Source organism: Mustela erminea, chromosome 11 (genome assembly GCF_009829155.1).
Source record: "Mustela erminea isolate mMusErm1 chromosome 11, mMusErm1.Pri, whole genome shotgun sequence".
Taxonomy (NCBI): domain Eukaryota; kingdom Metazoa; phylum Chordata; class Mammalia; order Carnivora; family Mustelidae; genus Mustela; species Mustela erminea.
This window is the reverse complement of record NC_045624.1, coordinates 2,723,564-2,746,089: the sequence shown is the minus strand read 5'-3', so window position 1 is coordinate 2,746,089 and position 22,526 is coordinate 2,723,564. Positions and strand designations below refer to the sequence as shown.

General features: G+C 57.4%; 1 protein-coding gene across 1 annotated transcript; it reads left to right on the top strand.

Annotated features, from left to right (window-relative positions):
• Positions 1-771: 771 nt before the first annotated feature.
• LOC116569507 lies at positions 772-11,244 on the top strand. Its single transcript, XM_032305799.1, has 8 exons — positions 772-780; positions 2,722-2,859; positions 2,966-3,045; positions 4,042-4,106; positions 6,642-6,726; positions 8,177-8,866; positions 9,611-9,896; positions 11,083-11,244. Exons 1-8 carry the CDS (start codon positions 772-774, stop codon positions 11,242-11,244), a joined length of 1,515 nt encoding a protein of 504 aa, XP_032161690.1.
• Positions 11,245-22,526: the final 11,282 nt, after the last annotated feature.

Sequence of the window (22,526 nt, the reverse complement as noted above, 5' to 3'; positions counted from 1 at the left end):
GGCTGCGCGCCCTCCTCCCCCGGCTGTGAGCACCCTGCTTGCTGCCCCGCCTCGGTCGGGCTTAGCGCTGCCCGCCACCGTCGGCCGGCGTATCTGCGGCCCTCTGCCCCGCGTCCGCTCCAGTCTGCGAACGAGAACCCACGCACGGTTGTTAGGGTCTCTCATCCGCGGGGCCTCGAAGTGAAGTCACCTGTTCGCGCAGGCTTCTTACCAACGAGACGCAGTTGGCTCTTCTTATTGGGCCCCCTGCCCCCCAGTGAGATACTGACTGCCCTGGGTCGTCCTGTCCCCCGTGCACAGTGTCAGCGAGCATCGTGGCACCATGACGTCGGGCTGGGCTGCACTGGGCCATCCACACCTCCTGCCTCCAGTGCCAGCCTCCACCAGCCGAGGCCAGCGGGGCTGTGGGGACCCACCCTGGAGGGACACTGGCTGCTGGCTCGGAAAGCCCCAAGATCCTGGAGCTGCAGCCCCACACGGATGCCCTCAGAACCCGCCTTTTCTGGGCACAGTGCTGGGTGCCCTGCACCACCCTTCACCTTGGCCCTCGCTGGCCTCCTGCCTGCTTCCATACCTGTCCTCATACTCCTCCGCTCGGGGCCTACTGCCCCCCACCAGTCCGAGCAGCCGGCATCCCCCGACCCCTGGCTTCCTGTTAATCACCTTAGTTGCAAAGACCCAACGAGGGCAGGGCAGGTGCACAGCTAAGCTCTGAGCAGGGCAGGTGCACAGCTAAGCTCTGAGCAGGATGGCGGGCTGAGGAGAGTGGCCATGCCCCTGGTGAGCCGCCTCCTGACTCCAGTTCCCGTCACAGGCCCTAGGGAGGGGTGCGAGCCGGCGCTCTCACATTGCGGGAGTCAGTAGGCCTCCCCAGGAGCGGCCTGCCCAGCCAGGTCTGGGGCTTTCCTGCCCCCGCCCCACCACACATCACTATCCGCGTCTCCCCCGGACACCCCGCCAGCTGGCCAAGCTGGCCAGTAAAAGGTCATGACGTCAACAAGTCACTGGAAAGATTATTCCAAAGTTTCACAGGTCTGGAAGGAGGGAGTCTGCACTTTATTTTACATTATAGGACTAGCAACGAGCTCCGAGTCCTTTTAGAAATCTGGGCACACAGAGAAGCCCCCGCTCAAAGGTTTCTCATAAATGAAATTGTTGCATTTCCTAAGATGCACATAGAGGAATTTGCAGTTGTACAGTTGGTCATTTAAAACCCCTGGGAACAAGAACTCTAGTAGGAGTTCAACAGAAATGAAAGAATGAGGGAAAGCGGGAGGGAAGCTGTGAACCCCCCGGTACCTGCTGTCATGAGCCAATGTTTAACGTGAAATAGCCTCTTGTTTTATTATTTTTTAAGATTTTATTTATTTATTTGACGGACGGAGATCACAAGTAGGCAGAGGCAGGCAGAGAGAGAGGGAAACAGGCTCCCCGCTGAGCAGAGAGCCCGACGCGGGGCTCCATCCCAGGACCCCGGGATCACGACCTGAGCCGGAAGCAGAGGCCTTAACCCACTGAGCCCCCAGACGCCCCGGCCTCTCATTTTAAATCCAGCACGTGAACTTGGTACCTGGTTGCCTGCTGTCCAGGCACCCTGGCTCCCCTCGAGGTCACAGCGAAGACAAGTTGGCGACCGCTGCCTTTCCCAGTCCTTCCGCGTGGAACCTTCTCTCTGGAGATCTCCCTGGTCTTTAACCTGTGGGTGACGGGCTCACCTACGCTCCCCACCCCAAGATAAGAGGAAGCCCAACCAGGACACCTCAGAATGTGACCTTGTTTGGAAAGAGGGTCATTGCAGTCTTAACCAGACAAAGACTCGGTCACTAGGGTGGCTCTGATCCAGCAGGGCTGGGTTCTTGTCGAGAGGAATCACGGACACAGAGCAGGGAAGAGAAGAGACTACGGGAAGACCCAGGGAGGCCCCGGTGAAGCCTGGGACTGCGGAGCCAAGGAACGCCCCAAGCAGTGCCCAAGGATCGCCCGCCCTCCTGCCTTCGGGGGGACCCTGTCCCATGACACCTTGGCCTAGACTCTTGCCTCCAGATCTGGCAGATGCCGACCTCCCTGTCGGCTTTTTGTTTCCCACAGTGTTTGCTTTTCCAGAAGCACAGCAAAACACCAGCCGGTCCCTGTTGCCTGGCCCGCTGTGCCCAGACTTCAGGGAGTTTCTAGAGCTTTGCCCAAACTCCTTTTTTCCCCAGTACAAGTATATTGAAACCTCTTCCAAATTACCCACACCATCCCGAGGTGGGGTATTCATTCATACTGTGTTGTAGTTGGAAATGACAGGGAACATTTGCCAGAGAATTCATTTCTCCAGATTTCTGTCATTTGAAAAACCCTCTTAGGTGGAACCACTCCATTTCCCAGGCGGTGAGAGGGAGAAATGGGCTGAGAAACTGCAAACTGAGTGGGAAACTAGGAGCCAGGACCTGGAAGCCAAACCCTGAAAGGCTCTATTAGTCAACAAGGAAGTTTGCGGGTCTGGGCAAACGTAACTGGCCCAGACTAACCAGGTAGAGTTTCTAATCCCCAGGTCAAATTCTCCCGCTGAGATGAGTCAGTCTTCCCTCTCAGCGGCTGGCCCCTGGGGCAACTGACTCCAGAAAACTAAATTGTGAGAGCCTAGGCAGGACGCCTTCCCCTGGGGCAACCTCACCGCAGCTCAGCCCCCATCAGAGCCAGACCCTCAGTTCTACGGCTGCAGCTTCCCCTCCCCAGGGAGCCCGAAGCTGCTGGGCCATGAAAATGAGCCGCCGGCTGGACTCCTCTTCTGTTACTGGGAATGCAACTGCAGGAGAGCCGGGCAACACCTGCGGAATCGTGTGCACCTGCCTCTCGCCCACGTCCACTTCACGGGTGAGGAGCTGAACGCCCAGGAGGACACTGAGCACACTGTATCCACACCCACGGCCACGGCGGCCTCAGGTCCTCCCCTCTGGCCCCTCCCAGCTCCTCTGTCCAGCCCAAGACGCTCCAGGTGCCCAAGCTCTTCTTCCCGCTGGTGAGCCCCTGTGCTGACCTCTGGGCCAGGCACTGCTCCCGGTGACAGCCAGCCACCGATGTGACCAAACAGGCAGGGCTGCACTGTCCCCAGGACTCCCCGTTGTTTTCCTTCCCCTGTTGTCATAAAAACCGTGGGGTGTGGGCTACACTTGCGCTCCCGTTGTGAACACCACGTGATCCCCTTACATCACTGTCCGCCCCACAAGCAGCCCATGGCCTCCTGGAGTAGAGCCCTGCCCCTCTCCCCTGGCGTGTCCCCCACCCCAGGAGCTGAAGCTCTGCCTCACTGATGGCAGAAACCTGGGATTACAGGGAGGCTCATGGTCTTCCCACCACCCTCCTGGAGCTTCCTGGTGCAGTGAGCCTGAGCCCATCCCTTTGTACAGACCCATGGGATCTGCGCCCTCTTCCTGAAGGCATCCCTGTCCCATGGTCTCTACTCTGCTGTGCCCATATGACTTCTGCCCTCTTCTGCAGTGGAGATGAGGAAAGGCAGAACAGGACAGTGGTTCCCAAATCAGGCTCAAGTCCAGGGCCTCACCCATTCCTAGCTACACATGCTTGGCTGATGACTTTTGGTGTCTCCTTCTCCTTATCTGTAGAAGGGGCACAGTAACAGTACCTGTCTCATGGGGTTGTGATACCCTTGGAAGCATATGAGCTCAATGAATGCTGTCATCACCATGACCACCATCATCAGCATCACCATCATCATCACTATGACCACCATCATCATCACCACTATCACAACCATCAACACCATCATCACCATCACTACCATCACCACCACCATCACCATCACCACCATGACCTTCACCACCATCACCACCATCATCATCATCATCGTAATTATTACCATCATCACCATCACTCTACCTACACCACCATCATTACCATCACCACCATCACCACCATCACCATCATCATCATCACCATCATCACTATCATCACCATCACCATGACCATCATCACTACCATTACCACCACCATCACAACCACCACCATGACCATCAACACCATCACCACCATCATCAGCAGCAACATCGTCATCATCACTATTACCATCATCACCGTCACTACCAACACCATCATCATCATCAGTACCATCATCATCACTATTACAATCATCACCACCACTACCATTACCACCATCACTACCATCACCACCATTACCACCATCACCATCACAACCATCATCATCACCACCACCACCATCATCATCACCACTATCACAACCATCACCACCACCATCACCATTATCACCATGATCATCACCACCATCACTACCACCATCATCATCATCATCATCATCACTATAACCATCACCACCATCACCATCATTACCATCACCACCATCACTCTACCTACACCACCATCATTACCATCACCACCATCACCACCATCACCATCATCATCACCATCACCATCATCACCACCATCATCACCACTATAACAACCATCACCACCACCATCACCATCACTATAACCATCACCACCATCACTCTACCTACACCACCATCATTACCATCACCACCATCACCACCATCATCACCATCATCATCATCACCACCATCATTGTCACCATCATAATGATGTCTTTACTCCTTTTATTTGCTCTAATCCGCTTTGGGTTGCTACAATGGCACTCTATGGAGGAGCCCACCAGGAGAATTTTACAACCCACTTTACAGGACCTTACCTCTGGTTTCCGGGATTACAATCCTGAAGTGTAAGTGCACAAAAGTAAAAAGAACAAATCTACCTAGAGAAGTAAAAATAATAATCATTATTATTTTAGATAGAGTAGATATTAGATATTAGATATTAGATATTATTATTTTAGATAGAGTAGAGGACTGAGTTTCAGCATTCATAAGCAAGCACTTAAGTAGTTAGGTAACCAACTTATCATCTCTCTCCCTAACTACCCGCCTAAGCTATATCAATATTAAAACTTATTTTTCTGGTTTAAAAAACTGTACTAGTAATATCCTTTCCTTCTGAAAGTGCCAAACGGTGTAGAAATGGATAAGTTAAAGAAGTCTCTCCTCCAACTTTTACTTCCAGGAGTAAATACAATGTGATCTGTATACTTCTAGGTCTATTTTAATACCTACAAATAGTAAGAATAAAACATAAAGTAATGTGATAGAAACATGCACGATTGCCACTGTCCATCTCCAGAGCTTTTCCATCTTCCCAACTGTAACTCTGTCCCCATTAAACACTAACTCTCAACACCCCCCCAGACCCTGGTGCCTACCATCCTACTTTGTCTCTTAAATCTGATTCCACTAGGGTCCTCATATAAGGGTAATCACACAGTATTTGCCCTGTGGTTGGCTTGTGTTTCACTCAGCATACTGTCCTCAAGGTCCATCCGTGTTGTAGCACGTGTCAGGATTTCCTTCCTTTTTAAGGCTGAATAGCATTGTTTGTCCGGACCACATTTTGTGTATCCATTCACCCATCAACGGACAACGTTTGGGTTGCTTCCAACTCTTGGCTATGGAGAACAATGCTGCTGTGGGCGTGGCATGTAAATATCTCAATGAGGCCAGGCTTTCCCTTCTTTTGGGTCTATACCCAGAAGTGGGATTGCCGGATCACAAGGTAGTTCTACTTCTTATTTTGTGGCACTTCCACACTGTTTTCCATCACAGCTGGACCATGTTTCCATCCTACCAATGCCACACCACATTCCAACTTCTCATATCCTTGCCAATGTTTGTTATTTTCTGTTTGTTTGGTGGAAGTCATCCTGAACAGACGTGAAGTGACACCTCGCTGTGGCTCTGATGTGCATTTCTCTGATTTTAGTGGTGCTAAGCGTCTCTCACCTGCTCGTTGGGCCATTTGTAGTCCACATTTGGAGAAATGTGGCCTTGGTTCCTTTGCCTGTTCTTTAATCGGGTTTATTTTTATTGTTGAACTGTGGAAGTTCATCATATAGTCTCAGTATCACCCCCTGATTAGATATATAATTTGAAAATATTTTCTGGAGAACACTTGACCTGGAGCTCCACGCTCTCTCTCTAAAATGAAGAAATAAATCTTTAAAATAAATAAATAAATAAAGTCTTAAAGAAAAAAAAAGGAGAAAGAACAGATTTCCAGCTACTTAAGTTCTGCTGCCTGTAGAATGTAAGGTCATCTCCAACTTTTCATCGTCATGACCGCACAGTCAGGCAGACACACTTGTCCATTTGTCCTTGTGACCCTGCCTGAGTATGTCTACGGCCAGAGCTCTAACAACGAAACTCTTGGACTTCCGGCACACGTGGATCTAACCTTCGGATCGGTCCTGTGACGTTCCCTTTGGCTCTGCTGTGCCCATTCACACTCTCACACTGAGTCTCACGTGTTTGCAGCTCTGCAAGTGGAAATGCTCTCTCATTTTTACCTGGCGCTTCTCTGATCACTGGTGAGACTGGTGGTTTTTACTGCACTGATCAGCTGTCTGTATTTCTCTTGTGAGTTTTCCGATCAGTTCCTGCAAGGGGGTTTGTTTTCTAACTGTTGCTGTTTTCTCACTTCTGGGGTCCAATTTGTGTATCGGGAAGGTTAGGTCTTGGTCTTTCCTGTGCCGTTCACGCCTGTCAGCGTCATCGGCAATGGCCCCCTTCACTCTGCAGGACTGGGTTGGAGCTATGGGGGTATCCCGTGTAGCACCCGGTTACAGAGGGCTCTCGCTGGGTTCCCGTATCTTGCAAAGGCCAGGTACAGTAAAGATAACCCAGAACTGATTATCTGAAATTTGCATGAAACTGCCTGTGTCTGGAGGTGAGCGTTTCCATTGTCCTCTGGAGGAGACTGGGCTTAGTTTTTAAAGAATCACTAGGACGGATCCTTCAGCCGTACGGATACAACACGCAGCATAGAGATCAGCGACTATTTACTGAATCAATGCTCCCACGAGTGGAAGAAGCAGTCAGTCAGATGCTTCTGTTGGATTAACCTTTTTGTCGAAGGCAAAATGGTGGAAACCGACTAAAGAAAAATGAGATCTGGGCCAAGAGCCTGGAATCAACCGGCACAGGGTGCCTCATAGCTCTCCTGGTGCCCCTTCTCCCCAGCGCTCTGAAAGACAGGACCCGATGCCACGTGCTGTGCTGTGTGACCTCCGCCACATGCTCCGCTGCGGAATCCGCAATCCCAGAGAGAGGGAAGATGTCACGGAGGAAGGGGAAGGGTCTGGGACTGGGTCGCCAGGGCCCCACAGTGTGCCCAGCACTCTAGAACCCAACAGATACATTCCGAAGGGCCTGGTGATGACCGCTCAGCCAGCAGGCCCTCAGCGGCTTAGCAGGTGACGGAGCCACCCAGGGCCACCCAGGTGTTCCTACAACTGTTCTTGCGGCCCAGAAGGTGCTGGTGGGCCGGCCAGCCGCCCTCCCCCACAGCCTGGTGCGTGAGGCCGCTGTTCCAGCGCTCCTTCTGGACTACCTCCCCTAACCCTACTGACTGACAAGGTACGGATTATTGCCATTGCAAGATGGTGAAACTGGACACAGAGGCACCTCCTCACTCACCGCTGGCAGCATCTCCTCTCCCCAGTCTAAAAAATGTCCTCAGACATGGGGGGCGTAGGCCTGGGAACACAGAGCGCCAGCTTCTCTCAGGGCTTCTCTCAAGCCCTGGGCCTTGGCTGCCCACCCCCCACCCACACACCTGGGGACGGGGAGGGGAGCCTGCTGACCAAAAGGTCCTCAGACCCAGCGTTCCAGAAAGATCCACCCCACTGGAGCCTTTTCTGCTCCGTCTGGGACGGTTCAGGGCCACCCTGGAATCGCATCAGCCTTCTGGACACCACTTCTCACTGCTGTGGGGACCCCCACCCGAGGAGACCCCCATCGTGGCTCTAACACACTCCCGTGGTTGCCGGAAGCTCCCCCAGATGTGGGCCGTGGCCAGTGTGCTTCCCGGGACAGGAGCTGCAGCGGTGCTGGAGGACAGGGCGGCCGCGGTCCTGGAGCTCTGCCTCACTGCCCGCCTCAGGCTTCTAGAACGAGCCGCTGCCACCCAGGCCCACATCTGCCAGGGACACAGGCTCCCTGGCAGTGCGGGGCGCGGATTCCCGCTGGAGCTGGGACGGAGGGAGCCCCATCCCCTCCCCGTGCCCCTCCCTCCCCCGCCCTGTGCCGCTGTCCTTCCCCTTCCCACCCCGCAGGGCAGCGGGGCGTTTTGTCACTTTCTCCAAGTGGCGCCCGCGCCCCCTGGTGGCCACTGCAGCCCCCGCGTCCTCCGCGGCCTACGCTGTCCACACGGAGAGCCGGGGGGGGGGGGGGGGGGGGGGGGGTGTGGATCCTGGTGTAGATGATCTGTTCTCTTTCCTAAGCAGACAAACGGGCCGGAGTGTTAGGCAGTTTATTCATGGAGGTTACGGGGCTGGGTCTCCAGATTGCAGCAAACCACAGTTTGGGAAGGACAGAAGGTCTGATCCACGGCGCAGGAGAAGCCGCGCTGGGTCCACCCAGACCCCAGCCCAGCCCCTCACCGTCGGGGGTGCTCAGGCTGCGGCTCACGCCTGTTTCATCAACGGGCTCTCTTGCCGCGGGTTTCCAGGGACCCCGGCGACGACAGCCCTCAGCCACCCCGCGGCGCTCCAGGAGGACGATGGATCCCGGCCCCTGCCGCCCGGAGGGGTCGACCGGGAGGACTCCCCGCGGGGCATCCTTAGGGCTCGGGCGCGAGAGGAAGGGCGGCCAGCCGCGCACACCTGCCTGCTAGGGTCTGGCTGTCAAACCCGTCTGTCTGTCCCGCCGGGGAAACGGGACCGTGCCCTCCCAGCTGACCCCCGCGGCTGTCAAAACCTGGGAAGGCGGCGAAGATGCTGGCACGGGCCGGCTGAGGCGGCAAGGTGAGCTCCTGGGCCCTGGGGGCCCCGGAAAACCGTAACAGATGCCGTGGCCTCTGCCAAAATGAATTTTCAAATGAGTCGCTTTAGGTAGCAAGCACGTTCATGAAGAAAAAACACACTCCTTTTCCCTCACTCGTGGGGGCCAACAGCTGGAAGTCCTGTTAGGAAGGAGGAAATCACAGAGAAAAGCCAGAGAATTCTTTCCACTGAGGGTGGAGGGTGGGCATCCGTCAGCGCCTCAGGGACACGGAGACACTGCTCAGCCCCTGCAGACAGGAGGCTGGCGTGTCACTTCACAGCCTTGTCCTTCGTAGCCAAGGGCAGACCGGTGGGCTGGAGAGCCTGACCGCGCCCAGCCCAGCCCCACTCAGAAGGGAGGCTCTGAGCCGTTTGGGGACCACAGCGATGGCCGAGGACAGAAAGTCCTCTCTGATGGGAGGAACAAGTGTCCCCAAAGGCTGCCCCCAGGCCCCCCTGCCACAGAAGGCAGGCTGAGGTCTGGGCAAGCCACATCACCCCAGGCCGGCCCTGCTGTCCTCTGTGTCCCTTGCCGCAGGCATCGCTGGGCACCAGAGAGACCGGAGCTCTAGACGTTCATCTTCAAGTGTCCAGAGTGGGTTCCCGGCCAGAGGTACAGCGGTGAGGGCCGCCCCTCAAGGCCCAGAGCCCCACGGTGTGGGGCAGAGTGAGCACCGGAGTGCAGACGCAGAAGAGGGGAAAGATGACCCCAGGGTGTGTTTTCAGGCCACCCCCCAATGCAACATGTCCCCACCGAGCCCCGCCAGGCCACCGACCCCACGTGCATTCTCCATCGGGATCACGCTGCCTGCCGAGCCTGGCATCCAGCCAGGGTCTCGGGTGTGGGCGCCTTGGACAGCTGTCCCCGACTGTCCTGCTGGCATCTGGAGGCACAGGATCCAGATGCCACTGGCATCGGATCAGCCCCAGCTGTCGCTCCCAGGAGGTGGGGAGCTGCTCCTGCCCTCTGCACCTGCGTCCCCAGGGCTTCCACGCTGAGCCATCCACCGGGGTCTCACCTACACACTTTGTATTTTTTTTAAGATTTTATGTATTTATTTGACAGAGATCACAAGTAGGCAGACAAGCAGGCGGGGGTGGGGGGAAGCAGGCTCCCCGCTGAGAGAGAGCCCGACAGGGGGCTCGATCCCAGGACCCTGAGACCAGGCACCGGCTTCCCCCTCTGAGCCACCCAGGTGCCCCACACACCTTTTTAAAGCTGCCAAAGCAGTCAAGGACATTAGTCCTCCTCTAGTTCATCAAGATAATATGTTTGAAAAGGAACAGGATTTGGCCAATCGATGACACAGAACAGCACCCCCCAGCAGGGGGTACCCCCATTCAGGGCAGCCATTCTCCTGTCCTACCTGTTGTTTCTAGAACCTTCCTCACGTGCATAGGTACCGTGAAGAGCTGCCCGGTTGCTTCCTCCCGTGGGGAGCGGTGGTTTCTCCCCCCACACTGGTTCTCTGCCCCTTCCTTCCACAATCATGTTTCCTAACTAGCGTCGGGCGTGTGCAGCAGTTCGGTGCTGTAAATACCGTTCAGAGCTCCCCGCCTTACGTGGTGAGATGCTTATTTTCTTGTGCAGCTTTTTGCCTTTCCTGATGTTCATGGTCACCTTTCTGCCCAACCTGACCTTCCACCTGGGCCCCTCACTCATTTGCCTCCACGGCACTGACCCCCCGAACCAGCCCAGGGTCGTTTCTCCTCTGGATACCGCCCCCATCCCGGGCTGTGCCCCTCCTCGCCGGCTGCCGCGCCCGGGCCAAGCACTGATCTGAGTGTCTGCACTCCCAGCGGCTCTGGGGTACCCAGCTCGATGGCCATGTCCCCTTCTGTCCTGTCCTTGTGTATCTGTGTCTCTTCTACTGTGGGCCTCATGGGCACAGATGAGAATTATGAAGAAGGCTAAGACGTCACACGTTGTCCCCACTCTTCAAAGGGATAAAGCCTCATAGAACAGTGACCCCCCGCCATGGACCCCCGCTGCTCACCCTCCCCCCTCCCCCTCCCCTCAACTTGGACAGAACCTTTCCTATGCGCTGAATTGTGTCCCCCCAAAAAAGTTACGTTGACGTTGAAACCCCCAGCACCCTATTTGGAAATGTGGTCACTGCAGACGTGACCAGTTGGATGGAGACAAGGTCACACGGGGGCAGGGCAGCCCTAATCCAGTGGGACGGGTGTTGTCGCAGAAAGGGGAGTGTGGTCGCTGGCAGGTGCAGGGGCGGGCGGGGGACGCTGTGGACGGACTGGGGTCCTGCTCAGGGACCCCCGACACAGAGGGAGAGGCCAAGAACACGCCCTTCCCGGGCACCTGCCGGGTGCCGGGTGCCAGTGTGGTGGGCCCGTGGTGAGTCCTGGGTGAGAGGCCGCGCACCTGTGTGGTTTAAGCCCCTGAGGTGTGGCCACGCGTGACTAGTGGACAAACAGCTTGGCTCCGTGCAGCTGCCCAGTGCCTCAGTGGCTATGTCAGCGACCACTCTTTGGCCCCAGACGCTGCTTTTACTTTCAGACCCTTCCAGAACACCTGAGCTGTCCCCAGGACACCCTGCGGAAGACCTCACTTCCCAGCCTCCCTTGCAGCAGGTGGAGCCCTGAGCACGAACGTGGGCCCGCAGGGTGACAGGCGAAGCGTCCGGACCAGCTTGTTTATGGGAAGTCCTCCAGCCTTGGGCGCCCTGCCCTCTGCAGGGACACAGATGTGATGGGGGGGCTCTCCGTGCAGGCCAGACCCCGGTGAGCACGAGACAACATTGCCATCCCGAACCGTGGACGGAGGCTCTCGAAGGGAACCGGGAGCCCTTCGAACTTGCCGAGGAGGACGGGGGCTTCCGGCTCGGAAAGTGCATCCCGCGTCCAGCCCCGGCGGCCCTGGGGGAAGGAAGACATGCTCTGCTTGTGGGGATGGCGCGGGCGGCCCTTTATTTGTAACCTGAACAACTGTGACGAAAGCTCGCAGCAGAAAGGCAAAGCCGTGCACTGTTGTTGTTGTTGTTGTTTTAAAGATTTTATTTATTTATCTGACAGAGATCACAAGTAGGCAGAAGCAGGCAGAGAGAGAGGAGGAAGCAGGCTCCCCGCGGAGCAGAGAGCCCGATGCGGGGCTCGATCCCAGGACCCTGAGATCGTGACCTGAGCCGAAGGCAGAGGCTTTAACCCACTGAGCCACCCAGGCGCCCCAGCCGTGCACTGTTTTTACAAGAGTCTAAATTACAGATCAGAGCAGGTGCGATACTATCATTTAATTTTCCTCTCCTCCATTTTTCAGATTGCAAGGATGCTGCTGGGCCCTGAGAGGAACTGGTTTCAAGCATCTGGGCGACCAGTCGCTTCCATGCTTTTAACAGTTTAAAGGCGACGAAACTAGCAGAAACACTCCCCCGCTAACACAGGCACATGTTCCCCCCACGGGACGGGACATCACGGAACGTCACTTCGATGGTGCCTCTTCTACCCTCAAACGCAGATTCGGTCTCAAAAGAACGCTGCTCTGAGAAGGATTTTCTCCAGGGCAAATGCAATCTTGCCCAGAGACGCACAGAAGATGTTCAGGTGTAAATGAGTCCTCGCCTTTGGAAGTGACCAGGAGTCGGGCAACATGCTCGTCCCCCAGTCTCATCCCTCAGGACACCCCTGCGGGGTCTCTGTTTGGCTGGCTAGGCGCTGGGCCAGCTCGGGGCTGCACAATAAAACCTCAGACAACGACTGTTTGCACCCCTTGTCCTAACCGAACCATTGGGTGAAATGCCATCTCGTTAGCTGCTCACGGGGGACAAGGGGCAGAAACTGCGGGTCCCCAGGAGTGGGACCCCCATCCTTGGAGCTGGGTGTAGACCTCCCAGGTGAAGGGAGACACCAGGTGTCCTGCACTCCTGGGACGGAAGCAGAGGCGGGACATGCAGAGAACTCGCGCAGGAGCAGGACCCGGCCCTGGAGGGGCCCCTTAGGCTGAATGCGTGTGTTTAATGTGGAAGGCAACCCCCACCTTTTATTAGATTTTAATCAAGAATGATCCTGTTAAATATTTAAGATTGCCTTTTGAGGATGATATTTTTAAAGAACCATGTGATGAAGAGAAGAACACGGGGAAGCATGAATTTTTAAAATTCATTCCCTGTGTATAATGACTCCGCGAGGCGCTCACCGCTACTCAGCCACGAGGAGAGCCAACCACAGGTGTCCTCCATGTGGCCAGTTGTCCTGCCCCCATCGGCCCCAGGACCCCCATCCCGACCACCATCCCAGCTCCGTTTACCTGAACTAACAGCACTGGACTGATTAGCAAGGGGACACCGGTTTCTAAAAGGTCTGGCTGTTGGAGGCCTGTCCGACCGACCCGTTCTCTCACTGAACTGGACTGATTCTGTCGGGCAGAGAGCACGTGCACACACACACACACACACACACACTCACACACACACACACACACACACACTCACACACACACACTCACACTCAGATGCTTCCTCTTGATCCTGGGCTGCTGGTGAGGAGCCTGGGAAGACGGCGAGGCGGGAATCATAAGGGACCCCCCAGGGGACCCGGCACAGCCCAGCTTCCTCTCTTCTCCCGAAAAGGCAGGGGGCTTGATGCCCTTTCGCTGCCATCCGCGGCCACAGAGGCGAGGGGCAAAGATGGGTTGAGGCGTGCGGGACCCCCCACAGTGCACCGTTCCTGATAAGCATCTTCCTGCACCATCGCCCTCCCCCTGCACACCCCGCGGCAGCCCCCGCTGGCCCACAGAGTCCCTCCCGGCCTGCGCACAGGTACCGAGGACGTGCCGTGCGGACTCAGGTCAGGTGAATTGTGCTTCAGAACGCGAAGGCTTTCGTTGGAGACGCACTCGTCTCTCAAGTAAGAGTCGCGGCGGGGGGTGACCGAGGCCTGGGGGCTCTGCTCCCCAAGGCTGCTGCCCTGCCATGGCCCCGGGGGTCACCTTCGTCCCACAGGGCCTGTGGCCCACCACCAGCCACGGGAGAATGGCCAGAGGCGGGGATCCCTCCCTCTTACTAGCTGCTGTCTCACACGCAGCGTCCTGACCTCGCCCAGCTGAGAGGAGACAGGGGAACGTGTGTCTTCCTGTGTCTGGAGGGACAGTCCCCACCATGCGTGACAAGAACCTCTGTAGACCTTCTTCTTGGTCGGTTGGTCCCTACACCACAGGACCCCCTGGAGCAAAGAAAAGCCAACTGTCTGCATTGGAACCTGGGACTCAGAGAGGGAAAGCCTTCAGGACCTCCAAATGCCAAAGCGTGGGGTCAGTGCCGGGTCGGAGGGCTGCCTCAGAGACCACGGGACAGCCCAGGACAGGGAGGACGCCTTGCAGTGCGCTCACGGGAGTCCCATCCGTGCGCCCCTCCTGCCGACAGCTGGGGCACACGACCCGAGCCGCAGGCACTGTGCTTCCGGCCCGGCCAAACGACCTGGGGGGGCCCTGAGGGGCGGGGGCAGGAAGGACAGGGACGAGTATTGCTTTTCAGCCTCACTCAGGACGCGGCAGCTGCCCGGCCCCACACGCTGCCGAGGAAGCTTTCTCTCGTCTCTCCCGGGAAGGCCCGCGCCAGAGACGCCCCTACCGTATGCCCTGCCTCAGGGAAAATTCTGCGGCCCAGGACGGTCTACAGAGAGGCGATTTGGATTAATAACTATTTCTTAAGAGGCTGCCTTTGGGTTCGCTAGAGAAAGACAGAACCAAGAAGGAATGTGGGGAGGGAGCAGAGAGAGACAGAGGGAGGGAGATTTATTTAAGAAATTGGCTCACTTGACCGCAGGGACTGGCAAGACTGAAAGTCGCAGAAGGGGCTGGAATATCAGGTAAGAGTTGGTGTTGACATCTTGCGGTCAAGTTCTGAAAGGTGACCACAGGCCTGGAAACTCAGGCAGGACTTCTGTGTTAGTCTTGAGGCAGAATCTCCTCGTCTAGAAAACTCGGTTTGTGTCTGAAGGCCTTCAGCTGATTAGATGAGGCCCACCCACGTTCTGGCTGATAATTCACTTCTTCAACGTCTACCGATTAAATGTTAATCACATCTACAGCATCCTGTCACGGCCACAGCCAGGCTGGTGTTTGACCTAGTGGACACAGACCATTCATCATCACGGACTCAGGGCACCTTTCTTCTCCGTGCCCTAGATTTACACCCATGCTTTTATTTTTTTTTAATTTATTGTTTTTTCAGCGTTCCAAGATTCATTGTTTATGCACCACACCCAGGGCTCCATGCAATCCGTGCCCTCCATAATACCCACCACCTGGCCCTCCCAACCCCCCACCCTCCTCCAAAACCCTCAGTTCGTTCCTCAGAGACCACAGTCTCTCATGGTTCATCTCCCCCTCCGGTTCCCCCAACTCCCTTCTCCGCTCCATCTCCCCGTGTCCTCCGTGTTATTCCTTATGCTCCACAAGTAAGTGAAACCCTATGATAATTGACTCTCTCTGCTTGACTTATTTCACTCAGCATAATCTCCTCCAGTCCCATCCATGTTGATACAAAAGTTGGGTATTCATACACCAATGCTTCTTTAAAAATTTTTTACTTTGTCTAGTTTTGAAGGAAACGAGAAACTTTCCCTAAAAACAGTGCCCTCCGGTGGGCGAAGCTCCAACTTTGAGCCAGGGGCCCTGGAGAGGACACTTTCGACCCAGAGCAATGGCGGGTGGCCCTCGGCTAAGAGGCAAACACCCAGGCACGTCAGCAGCAGACACAAAGCTTCCTGTCCATGCCCAACTTAGGTAATATCTGCTGGCTAGCCATTTACACATTAGTATAAACAAGCTTTCTATTCTCGTCATGAAGGAAAATTTCGAGGAGAGGGAACACGGGCAGAATGGGAACACTGGGTATGTGAGCCGGTCAAGGAGAGGGACCACTGACGGGAAGGCCAAAGGCACTGAAGACAAGTGATCTCATCTTCCCCGGGAGGCGGCCCAGATACTGGCTTTCAAACCTGTCAGTGGGCAAAGCCTGCCTGGTTATTAGGTCACAGGAACGGAAACCATGTGCGCTGCTGATTTGCTCCCAGACCATCTCCCTTCTATGCGTAAAGCAGGACTCTCCGAGGTGCGCTGGGGTACCAGATGCTGAGGGATCGGGAGCTACTCGGAGCAAGATTCCAGGGAAAAGCCCTGGTTAGCTGAAAACACATGGTTTTATTCCTTCAGGACTTCTCAGAGGCTTTAATATGCTTACACGAGTATGTTAACCTCAGGGAGGAGGCCCCAGTGGTGGTGTGCCCAACTATTCCTCCCAGGGAATCCCCCTTCCGTTCTGCATGGCGTACGATACCGACACTAGAGAAACTAAACTTCCCAGGAGCGCCATCTGGGAAACAGTGACCCTGAGGTCTGGACCAGACGGGAAGGTCCTTGCTGCTCCCAGGAGGGATGTCCCCTCTGGGGTAATTAGGCACAGGGGACCTAAGTGTAGGCTCGGAGGGACCATCTCCACTAGCTTTATAAAGATGCTGCAGGTCCCGACCCAAAAGATGAAGGAGGGCCGTGCCCTGACCCACTCACCTCTGCCCAGAGCTCCCACCTTCTGAAAGGAAGAAGAGAGAGCAGACAAACTGTGCAGAGGGAGGAAAAAGAAGACGGGCATGGGGCTGGCACCGTTCTGCCCCCAGGACACCCCTCAATGGACATGCCCCCCTCTCCCGCCCTCGGTCTCCTGTCCGGCCTCGCTCCGGCCGCAGCAGGGGGACCACCAAGAGAGCAGGGCTGCGACACGGTGTGCACACTCCTCTGCTCTGGGCCTCAAGGCTGTGCTGTCACTGCGTGGACAGCGACTCCTCTCATCCGCGGATTTCAAGGCAGATGTGCAGCCAGACCCTGCGTGCCCCCCGGAAGGGAGCCTGGCACATCGCGAAGCCGTGTTCCCCCTTCAAGGTCACGGGCCCCAGCTCTCTCCTGCTCCACACAAACAGCTACAGAGCTCTGAAGCAGGACTGGGCAGCAGGCGATGGCAGATGGGCAGCAATGTCATGTCCTCGGGTGCCGGGTGACATGCAAGGACCCCCGTGGTCTCTGAACCGGGGGCACAGAGTGCTCCTGGGAAGCTGTGACACTCGTCTGCAAGCTTTGCAAAGAAAGCAAAAGCCACCGGCAGAGCTCCCGCTCCCAGCCGCGCTCCTGCCTTCCCTCTGCCTCACCTCGGGGCCCTAGGGGCGGCTCTCCTGAGCCTTCACTCCTCCCTCCACGGGGAGGCAGCGCTCTCTGCACCGGCCCAGAAGCACCCACAAGGGGGGTGACACAGGTGGCTGGCGGGCTGTCCCTGATCGTCCCTGCTCAAAGGCAGGTCTCGTCGAGAGTAGAGACAGACAGACGTTCGAGATCGGGCTGTCTACCTTGTACGTAGTTCTTTCCGTGTAGCATGACCTTGTCCGTGGCTGCCGTCCCAGGGGGCAGCCTCGGAGAGGCAAGCGACCCATCCACAGCCACACGCCTCGGTCTGGCCTGTGACCCCCCATCCCGGAGGCACGTTCTTCTGCTTTAATCACCCCAGTGCAAGAGGGCGCGTGCCGGGAAGCTCAGAACCCCCACAGGGCAGAGCCTCCGACATTCTTCACACTGGTCAGTCCTCAGCTGTTGGCCTGGCCCGGCCCTGCCCTGGGAAGCCCTGAAGCTCTCCCTCAGCCCTGCCCTCCAGCTGCCAGCGGCGCCGGGGCTCCCCGAGGCCCTGCGAGGTGTGTGGCCAGCCCCACGGGGGTCTTGTGAGGTTAGAGGCCTCTTCTTGCCAGGCCCAGCTCGCGTCCCCTCCCATGGACTTCACCGGCCCCCACCCCTACGGATGCTCCCAGAACAGGCAGGTGCTGTCTGGCGGGGGTGGGGCCGGGAAGGGGAAGGCGAAGCGAGTTTCCAGCACATCCCAGCCTCGTCCCACGTGGGCCTGGCACGTGGACGTTGGCTCCTCTTGAGTCCATGTCGGCTGTCGCAGGGGAGACGAGACCCACCCATGGCCGGACCGGGGGACGCCACACATCAGGTGAGTTCGCTCCGTGGTCCCGGGTGCTCCTCCAGCTCACGCCTTGTCACGCCCCTCGTCGGACGCGACCGGGAGGCCGTCGGACGTGGACCGGCTGTGGCTGGTGGGGGTGGTGGGGGTGCGGGGGGGCCAGCTGGGCAGCGTCCAGGCACCATGGAGTGGAGACTACACGGGGTGCTGCCGGGACCTCGGACATGCTCCGTTTATAGGCCAGGTTTCGGTTCAGACTTAGCACTTTCCTGCAGCAAATCCATCCACCGGGGCCTCTTCGTGGGGACCCTCCGTGGCAGAGACGGTCTGGAGGCGTGGGGGCCCCACTCGGGCTGGGCAGGACTGGTCCGGCTTCACTGACAGGAGTTGCGTTGTCTCAGAAGCAGCCCAGACCTCAGCCCCGCTCAGACCTTCTCTCATCAGGACACCCGGAACTTGATTTCCTCTGAATGGAAATCCATTGGCCACCCACAAGGTGACAACACCCTTGGCGTCCTAACTTCAAAGCCTGCCCAGATCCCAGCCCTGCAGGTGCTTCCCTTTTAATTTAAACTTTAATTCTGCAGCTCCAGATGAAGTCCGGGTCAAGAGGGGTGTCTTTTAGGCAAGGCCGTTGGAAGCTGGGAGACTGTGACCCAGAAGCAGAGTGACTGGGGGAGATGCCCACGACGGTTCATCTCTTATAGACGACAGAGCCCACAGGGCCCACAGGGCCCACAGGCAGGGAGCAAAGAGTCAGAGCTGCCCTTGGGGGCCTCCCATCTTGGGGGTCAGAGGCCCCCGCCCCTGCTTCACCCACGGGCCTCGTCGGAGGGTCTGCGAAAAGGCTCACGAAGGTAAAACACAGACCCGCCTGCTTCCTCAGCGGCCGGGTGCTCAGTGAGAGAAGGCGCAGCGTCCATACTGTGCTTTCGGAGGCTCACTGAAGGGAAGTGATTTCCCCCAAACTCCACGCGGCTGTTTCCACCCCTGCGGTCTCGGAAGCTTTCACAGCGGAACTCTGATGTAAGTGCAGTTTTGCTCCGCAGGCAACCAGGGGACAGTTTCAAGCCAGGCAGGTAAGGTAAGGCCCCTCGGGGCCTGGTCACTGGAGGAGGAGGTGGTCCCTCTGTTTAACGCGCAAGAGCCCGGATACGACGTGCCCCCAGCAGAGGGTCAAGGATGGCACACCCTGACCTCACAGGGTCGCAGGAAGGACAGATGCATAAAGAAAACGAAACACGGTGCAGGGTGCAGGTGAGACATACGAATTCTCAGGGCCTCCTGCACAGCAGACGGGAGCGGCACCCCGTGGCCGGCTCTGCTGGGAAGGAGGGAGCTCAGCAGAAGCCGGGCGCGCCGAGCTTCTCCCGGACACAGTCTGTTTGCTTCTCCTTCTCCGTGGCGCCTGTTCGAATGGCGCCTTCTGCTCCCGGCCTCTCTTCCCTGCCGGCACCCCGGCACCCCGACCTGTGGGTGCGCGGGCACTACTGAGCCCACCGAGAAAACGACTGCGATGGGTGTGGAGTCCTAAAGCCTTGACTTAGGTTCCCTCCCGTACCATCACAGCAACTCCCTGACGCCTGCTGCCTCCCCGCTTAAGGGGGGAGACAGGCTCAGAGAGGGCAGCAGACTTCTGCAAGGCCACACAGCTACGGAGTAGAGGGGCCGGGCTCTAGGCCAGGTCTGCTGCTCTCAAAGCGCCGCCCCCAGCCCCCCACAGGTAGGCTCCTACCACTTTGCCTGGTGGTGCCTGGGCTGCAGAGTCTTGAATGAATGGTAGAGGAGCGCTTCGCTTTCTCAGGAAGCTAAGTTTTCTCGATGTCTAATCAGAAAGCATCTCAAATTTTAACATGTCACCCACTTTGGAGGGAATCCTCTAATCTCTTACTCAACACACTTCCCAACTTCTCACTGCAGTGTATTAAACATGTTGACTTTTTCTTGACAGTTTGGGGGACATTTACGCAGGGGGCAGTGACAGCTTCACTCCAGCTGTGTTTGTGTCTCCCTGTGGGAAGACGGGAGGTGTGAGGAACAAAAGTCGCCCCTGAGAACAGGTGTTTAGGCCCAAGAATCCCAAAGAGGCCAGCGCTGCTGCCCGGATGGTGGACAGAGCAGACGGAGGGAGGCCAGATCGCCAGCGGGGATTAGGGCTCATTAGATCAAAGCTAAGGACGAGGGGGGCTGGGGCGAGGGTCAGCAGCTGGAATCCCTCCCGCCAGGGGTTATTGGACGAACGGCATGTGGGGCCAGCTGCGCCCTTTGATTTGGGAAGGTTCGAGGCATCCTTCGTCGAGTCTGTCCACAGGGCCGGGCCAGGAGGCTCTGAAGATCACAGGCTGAGTCCCCGCAGCCAGGTGGGCGGCTGGACCCGTCTGTCCCCATCCAGCGACAGTGGGCGGCGTCCCTCTGGGAGCGGTAATGCTGCACAGGGCCAGGCCATCTGGAGACACATCAAGGCTCCGTCACTTACCTGGAGGTGTGTCCCGTGGGCAAGTCCAGACCTCACGGTGCCTGGGCTCCTCATCTGTCAAATGGGTAGAATGAGGATGGACTCTCTGTCCCCGGCTAGGCGTGAGGGCAGGCACAGGATGGGGCGTGGGGGAGGCCGCCCCCATACGGGCGCCATGAGCGCCGCCCGGCCTGGGCCCGACCTCCCGATGGCTGCTCGTTTTGTCCTACGGGAGCCCATTTCCCGTCTGGAGATGTGTGTGCGGGCAGCTCCGGACTCAAAGCAAGGCCCTGGGGAAACAGACCCCTTCTGCTCTGAGGCCCATTTCTCCCATCTGCCCTCTTGAGGCTCTTTTCCAGCAAAGATGACGCACCCCCCATACTTGAAGGGGTGGGAGGCGAGGCTGGTCTCTATCAGCCGGCGGACGTGGTCTGGGGGAGTCAGGAGAGCAGGTGCAGGGTGGGGAGACCCCCAGAGACCTCACTAGACAGCACTGTATGCTCACACCTCTGAAAGTGTAACAGAGATCTTCCACAGAACGTTCTAGAACATGGCTGTCCCATGCAGGTGCACCGACATACATCTCCCAGCGCCCGCACCCCTCACCTGTGCCTCAGTCGCTGGCATGGGCGCTGCTGCAGCCCAGCTCAGCACACGGGGACAGAGCGTCCTCCCATGAGAGGGAAGGTCCCGGCGTGAAGCTGAGGGAAGCCGTCGACAGGAAGCTGGGCTGTTGGCACAGCGTGGAAGGCTCCAGCAGGCCTGCTGGTGCCCGTTTCTTCAAGCTGTAACTGGGGAGCTAGGCTGGAGGGCACCTTCCCTGAGTGAAGGACACAGACGTGGGAGGCGAGCATCGGGGGGCTAGCGTGCCAACGCGTGTGCAAAGCCCTCGGGCAGCTCATGCAACGTTTGGCCCTTCCCAGGTGCTTGCTTACATGTGCTGAGGGCCGGTACCCAGAAAGCTCTGACACCAGCGTCGTTTCTCCCCAGGACTCGGCCTCACTGCCTTGTGGTGGTCTCAGCTCCATGACTCATCGGCTGATTCTGGAACTTCGAGACACATTCCCTGAGGGCTCTGGCACGTTAAAATTCATCGATGCGCAGAGCACTGTCCCATCTGACGGCGGCCCCACAGCTCCAGAGGGCGATGCCGGAGCTCCTGCCTCGGGAAAAGTCCAGCCCGTGCTTGGCCGTTCAGGCCACAAGGAGACAGGACACACACTGCCCACTGCCCCGGGAGCAAACCTCCCAGGTCCAGACTCTTCTCCTTTTCAGAGCATCAGCTCATCCCTTTTTAGTCTAGGCTTCGCTCTGGGGTGGGGTGAGTCGGGTCGTTGTCTTCAGTTCACAGGCCAGTAGTCTGAGCCCCCACTCAGACTGCGAGCAGGCTCCGTCCGCGGGCATCTGCCCGGCGGACACTCAAACAGGGTCCACAGAGTGTAGCGCTTCTAAAGGCGGGTCTCAGTCAAATTCTGGCCACTTACCTGTCGGGCGGTCTTGGAAAAGAAGCTTGAGCTCTCTGTGTGTTTGCGAGAGGAACACAGGAGACGACAAACGTGCCTATTTCACGAGTGGTTGGAGAAGGTTAGAGAAAGTAACCCTCGAAGAGAGCAAAAAAGCCCCCTGGCCTGCCTGTGCTCTTGACCTACGGTGGTTATTGATACAGAGGAGGCCAGGCTGCACAGACCCTGGCCACAGCCCACCCTCTGCCTGGTGGCTGGGGAGCAGACGGGTCCTGTGGCCACAGGAATTCTTCTCAGCCTTGTTCAAGGTCCTGCTCTGCACACGAGTAGGTACTTTTTCTGGGAGTCTGTAAGGAGTCTGGGCAGCTCAAGGGAGTGGCTTAGGGCCCCAAAAGTAAAGGGTCAGGATCGGAGGAGGTGCCCCTAGGCTGTCGGCAACAGTTCAGCCCAGTGGTCCTGAAACCGGCAAAAGGACATGGAGACCCCATGGAGCCTGCGAGGATCCCGAGCTTCGTCAGCCAAACAAAGGCATCTACTTGCCCCTGCACCCGGAACCGGACCACCGTGAGCGGAGAAAAGGGACGCACAACATGGCCGCACCTGCTGGCAGAGAGTTCAAGGACAAACCTCCTTTGTGTCTTCTGGCTCGGGGTGCTGGAGTGATAAAGCCAGCCAGGGCACGACCCGCTCAGCACGAGCTGACAGCGCCGGGCTGGGCTTGGTTTGGCACACCCCTTTCTCTCGGGGCAAGGGTGTGTGGTCAGGCG